Source organism: Trichosporon asahii (genome assembly GCF_000293215.1).
Source record: "Trichosporon asahii var. asahii CBS 2479 unplaced genomic scaffold scaffold00035, whole genome shotgun sequence".
NCBI classification, from domain to species: domain Eukaryota; kingdom Fungi; phylum Basidiomycota; class Tremellomycetes; order Trichosporonales; family Trichosporonaceae; genus Trichosporon; species Trichosporon asahii.
The window spans coordinates 304,862-309,740 of NW_014040889.1; the positions used below are offsets into that span (position 1 = coordinate 304,862).

At 62.0% G+C, this 4,879-nt stretch overlaps 1 protein-coding gene across 1 annotated transcript; it reads left to right on the forward strand.

Annotated features, from left to right (window-relative positions):
• Positions 1-1,016: 1,016 nt before the first annotated feature.
• Positions 1,017-2,788, forward strand: A1Q1_00877 (uncharacterized protein; the record flags this gene model as incomplete). Its single annotated transcript, XM_014325777.1, has 6 exons — positions 1,017-1,267; positions 1,363-1,667; positions 1,737-1,899; positions 1,957-2,167; positions 2,404-2,531; positions 2,707-2,788. 6 exons carry the CDS (start codon positions 1,017-1,019, stop codon positions 2,786-2,788), a joined length of 1,140 nt encoding a protein of 379 aa, XP_014181252.1.
• Between the last annotated feature and the right edge of the window lie 2,091 nt (positions 2,789-4,879).

Consider the following 4,879-nt stretch of genomic DNA (forward strand, 5'->3'; position numbering starts at 1 on the left):
CGCGATCGCGCTCCCTCTCCCATTCCCGATCGCGGCTCCGACTCCTCGAGCGGCTCCTACTCCTGCTCCGGCTGCGACTCCGCCTCCATCCGCGATCGCGCTCGCGCTCGCGACTCCGGTCCTCGCGCTCATCCCAGCGCCTCTCCCGGTCAAACTCCCTGTATCGGTCGAAACGGTCGTACCTCCCCGGCGAGCGGGAGCGGCGGCGGGGGCTGCGCCGTCCGTGGCTGGCATCGGGGGAGGTGATCTGCCCCTCCTCTGGCGAGCCTGCGCGAGATACAGAAGCGGCAGATTTCGGAGACGCCTCGCGCGTCTCGCGCGACTCGCGCCGGCGAGAGTAGTACGTGTCCCAGTCGCGGCCGGCGTCGCGGTCTCGGTCGCCGCGCCGACCCCAGCGCTCGTTCCGGAAGCTCCTGTCTCGGTCTCTGTCGCGATCGCGATCACGGTCACGGTCCCGGTCACGATCACGGTCCCTGTCCCGCTCGCGATCGCGGTCACGGTCTCGCTCACGCTCGCTGCGGTCGGGACGGTCGTCGTACTCGTCGTTGCCGCCGCGGTATCGGTCTCCTCCTCTTGACGGGCCGAAGCGGATTGGGCTCCGGGGACTCGGGGAGCGGAAGCGTGACCGCCTGTATGGCGGTGATGGCGAGCGCATTGGGCTCTTACAGTAGGTTGGATGAGTGATGCGGAAGTGACTTTTGACGCGGCGGATGTCTCTTGCCTCATGTCAGCTTGAGTGATCACGTGCAGGACGTAGCGTGGAATCCACGCGACACCAGCTGACCGAGTAATCTCGGATATCGGTTCAAAGACGGCGTCCAGGTCCGGGGTCGGAACTTGCCCACACTCGCCTACAACTTGCCGAGACTTAGCCATCGGCACCAGCTGACGACGTTTCTGGGCAAAGAGAGGGTCAAGTCTCATGCGAACAACCCAGCCGCGTCGCCCGCGTCTCCTTGTACTTTAATCACACCTCTTACCTCTCTCTCAATACCCTCACAATCTAACCCCACATCATGCTCCCCACCCGCATCGTGCTCTCGCGTTCCGGCACACTAGGCTGGATCGGCCTCGGCGCCATGGGCAACCCCATGGCGACCAACCTCTTCACCAAAGCCACCGCCGCCGCCAAGGGCAGCTCCGAGATGCCGTCCATCGTCGTGTGCGATCCGAGCGAGGCGAGCGTCGCCCAGTTCGTCGAGAACGTCCGCAAGGTCTCGGGCGACGCCGCCGCCGACCGCATCAAGCGTGTCGACAACCCGAGGGAGTGAGTGGTGGCGAGGGACCGGGGGGAACTTTGCCGATCTCTCTTGGCACGACAGTTGGCCGCGATCCTTTCCAATGAGCACAGCTGACGACCAGTGTCTCTGCCGAGGCCGCTCGTGTCTTCACGATGCTCCCGTCCACGCCCCAGGTCGAGGCGGTGTACCTTGGCGAGAACGGTCTCCTGGCCGGTCTGCAGGGCGCGGACCAGACCTCGCTGTCAAAGGCGGCGACCGAGCTCCCCTGGCTCGTGGACGGCAAGATCATGAGCGGCGTCACGGACGCGTCGACTTTGTTCGTGGACCAGACGACGCTCGACCCGACGGGCGCGAAGCGCGTCGCCGACACGGTGCACGACAAGACGGGCCGCAAGGCGCTCATGATTGACGGGCCTGTTTCGGGAGGTGAGCGCGAGCAAAGCGAGCGAAGCGAGCGACAGACAGACCCCGGGATGTAGTAGAGACTGACCCCAGGCATCACCGGCGCCAAGGCCGGCACGCTCACGATCATGTTTGGTTCCGGCGACCCGGTTGCGTCCGAGCTGGCGACCCCGCTGATGCAGCACATGGCGCGCGAGGGCGGCGTCGTGCCGTGTGGCAACTCGGGTGACGGCGTGGGCGTCAAGGTCGTGAACAAGTGAGCCCGACCTCCACCGAGCCTTCTGTTACAGCGACCACAAGCTGACAGCCCCAGCCTGATTCTCGCCATCAACCAGATCGCCCTCGGCGAGGGTCTCGCGCTCGCCAAGGCGCTCGGCATCGACCCCGTGCTCATGCACAACATCATCAACACGTCCTCCGGCCAGAGCTGGAGCTCAAAGGTCAACTCGCCCCTGCCCGAGGTCGAGGGTGGCCCCGGGGCGAGGGGGTACACGGGCGGCTTCCAGACCAAGCTGATGCTCAAGGTGAGTGCGAGCCAGCGAGCGCAGCGAGCGGCGAGCCGCGCGCCGGGCACGGAGCGAGCAGTGAGCTCCTGCGAACGGAGTGAGCTACGTGCTATCACGAGCGAAGCGTGCATTGCGTTACTGAGAGCGGAGCTGCGTGCTATGAGGGGCGAAGCGAGTGTCGTGCTATTGAGAGTTGGAGCTGCGTGCTGCAACATTGAGAGGAAACACAACCAACAAACACCGCTGACACACAGGACGTCGGCCTCGCCCTCGCGGCCGCCGCGGCCAAGGCGCAGCCCACGCCGCTGACCTGGGCCTCGAAGAGTGTGTACGAGGCGACGTGCGAGGAGGGCGACGGTAGCATGGCGTCGAAGGATTTCTCGTGAGTCTGCAGCTGAAGGCGCCGAAGCCGAAGGCGATTCGGCTTCGGCGCCGGAGGGCCGACCAAGGCCGACCGAGACCCAAGTCTTTGGACGATCCCTCTTCATTTCTGTGCATCTATTGCATTCCCGGCATTTGTCGGGGAGAGAAGACGTAAGCACTGGGCTAACTTCCAGCGTCGTTTACGAGTGGCTCAACCAGAAGCGCGAGCAGGGCGTCGAGGCGGGATTCAAGAACGGCGGGCCTGGCGACAAGTAAGCCACCAAAGCGAGGCCGCTGGTCGATGCCGCTGGTCGATGATGCCGCTGGTCGATGATGCCGCTGGTCGATGCCGCTGGTGCACTTTCTTACCCCGAGTGCGACCGAGCGCGATGGCGTAGGTGTATAGCAGTAGCACAGTATGCAAACAACAAATAGAACCGCCCATGGGATATCATATCCGTTTGAAACAACAGTCAACATGTGTGCTCTGCACTAGCTGCACTGGAGCACGAGACGGAAGGGGGAGGCACAGTCTGCAGTTTGTTTCACGCACGAGAAAGTCGACGTGCTTCGCCGTGCCGAACTTGCCGAGCAGGTGGGATAGTCAGAACCAACACATGCATAAACCAGGTTGAGTGAGTCATTGTCTTCTGGGGAAGTGAGCGGGCCAAGGATACCGTTTGTGTAAGGGGAGGTACCGGGAGGTGGCGATGATTGCGGTGCTGTGGGAGGACGGCCAAATCGCTGGCTGTGCCGCCACCTCCTGTCATCCCGCGCTGCCAAGTTGACATCGCATTGAGGTCACCGAAGCTGGGCTGGCTGTGAATCTGCTGTGCTTCATCTGCAACACATGGACGAATTGGCTGTCTCGACTGACTACCCAAGCAGAGGGACCAGAAGTGACTGGGTGACTTCAAGTGAGAAAGTGCAGACTGCGAGATGGAATCACTGAAGGGTGACTAGTACCCCTAAAACCTCATCAAGCTGTCAGCTGGACATGATCAAGGTGATATGTGCCATCCCGAGCAGCTGTCCTTCCCTCTAGTAAGAGCTGCGACTAGAGACGCAAGGAATGTCCCAGTGAGATGAGAGAGTGCACGATTAGACAACACTTTGGGTGCAACAAGTTCCATTCACGCGGTGCCCATGGGCGTCTCTTCAGGTGCACTCTGGCGGAATTCAGGATACAAGTTTACGACATGCCCCGCTCCAGGCTTCCGGACGCTCCGGACCCTCCGGAATAGAGGACCCTGGGTTTCGTACAACAATACCCTGGGACCTGAGCGAAAAGGCAGCGGTTGGACGCGTCGAGTGCCCACAAGCGTGTGCTAGTGCTGTTGGTGCTAACAGGTGCTGTACGCCGGAACCCAGCCCTCAGGATGTGCTTCAAGGATGAAAGCATGGTCGAGTTGAAGGCAGACAGGGAATTGGGCTGCATCCCACAGAGTCTAAACTGCTCGGCATCCCTGGAGACTACTTGGCCTGGCCACTGGGCACGCTGGGCACGACACCTTGCCGCAAGTCATGCACACTTGCTTGCACTCTCATAGCACCTCATCTCAACATCTCCATCCATCTCGCTTCTCCCATCTTGTACTCATACACATACACACACTCTCTCTCTCAACATGTGCGCTTCCACTTGAGAGCCCGTGCAACCAAACCGTCCGTGTACACATCTCCGCTCGACTCTGTGTACCTTGTCCCAACATTCTCGAATTGAGCCCAAGCTGCTCGTCCGACGTACCCCGACTCCACCCTCTCTCGCGAAGCACTCCTTTAACCTCCGAGCAGGCTGAACATTGCGCACAGATCATCGATCTCGCCGTCCGGGCCTGGAACAAGCCCACTCCTCTCCTCTGCAGCGTTACACCTCGGCGCTGAATACAAGGCTCGAGGTCCGAGCGTCCACGTTCGGCAGCCTGCTAGCGTCGAGTCCACCTCGAGGAAGATCCAGGATCCAGCGGCGACTGCACCTCAAGAGTCTGGTCTGAGCACACGCCTCTCCCGCCTGCAGCGCCTGCAGGCCCAAGCCCACGGGCCCACGGGCACGATGCCGTCCCACCCGATCCAGATCGAGAAGATTGAGCTCCAGCATGCGCCAACGAACCGCTTCACCATCTCTGACTACATCGACCTCGTCGACGAGGACAGCCCTCTGAACCCACCACCTTCTTCTTCTTCTTCCTCTGCTCCGGCGCCTGCTCCCTCCCACTCCTTCTCTCCGCATCCCCAACCCCCCTTCAAAGCCCCTTCAAAGCGGAACCGACCCCGGCATCCCCGCCGCCGCACTACTCGACCTCGGGCGACCCCTTCTTCTCCTTCTCCAACCCTCCTCGATCAGCACCCGCCCCTCCCCTTCCCCCT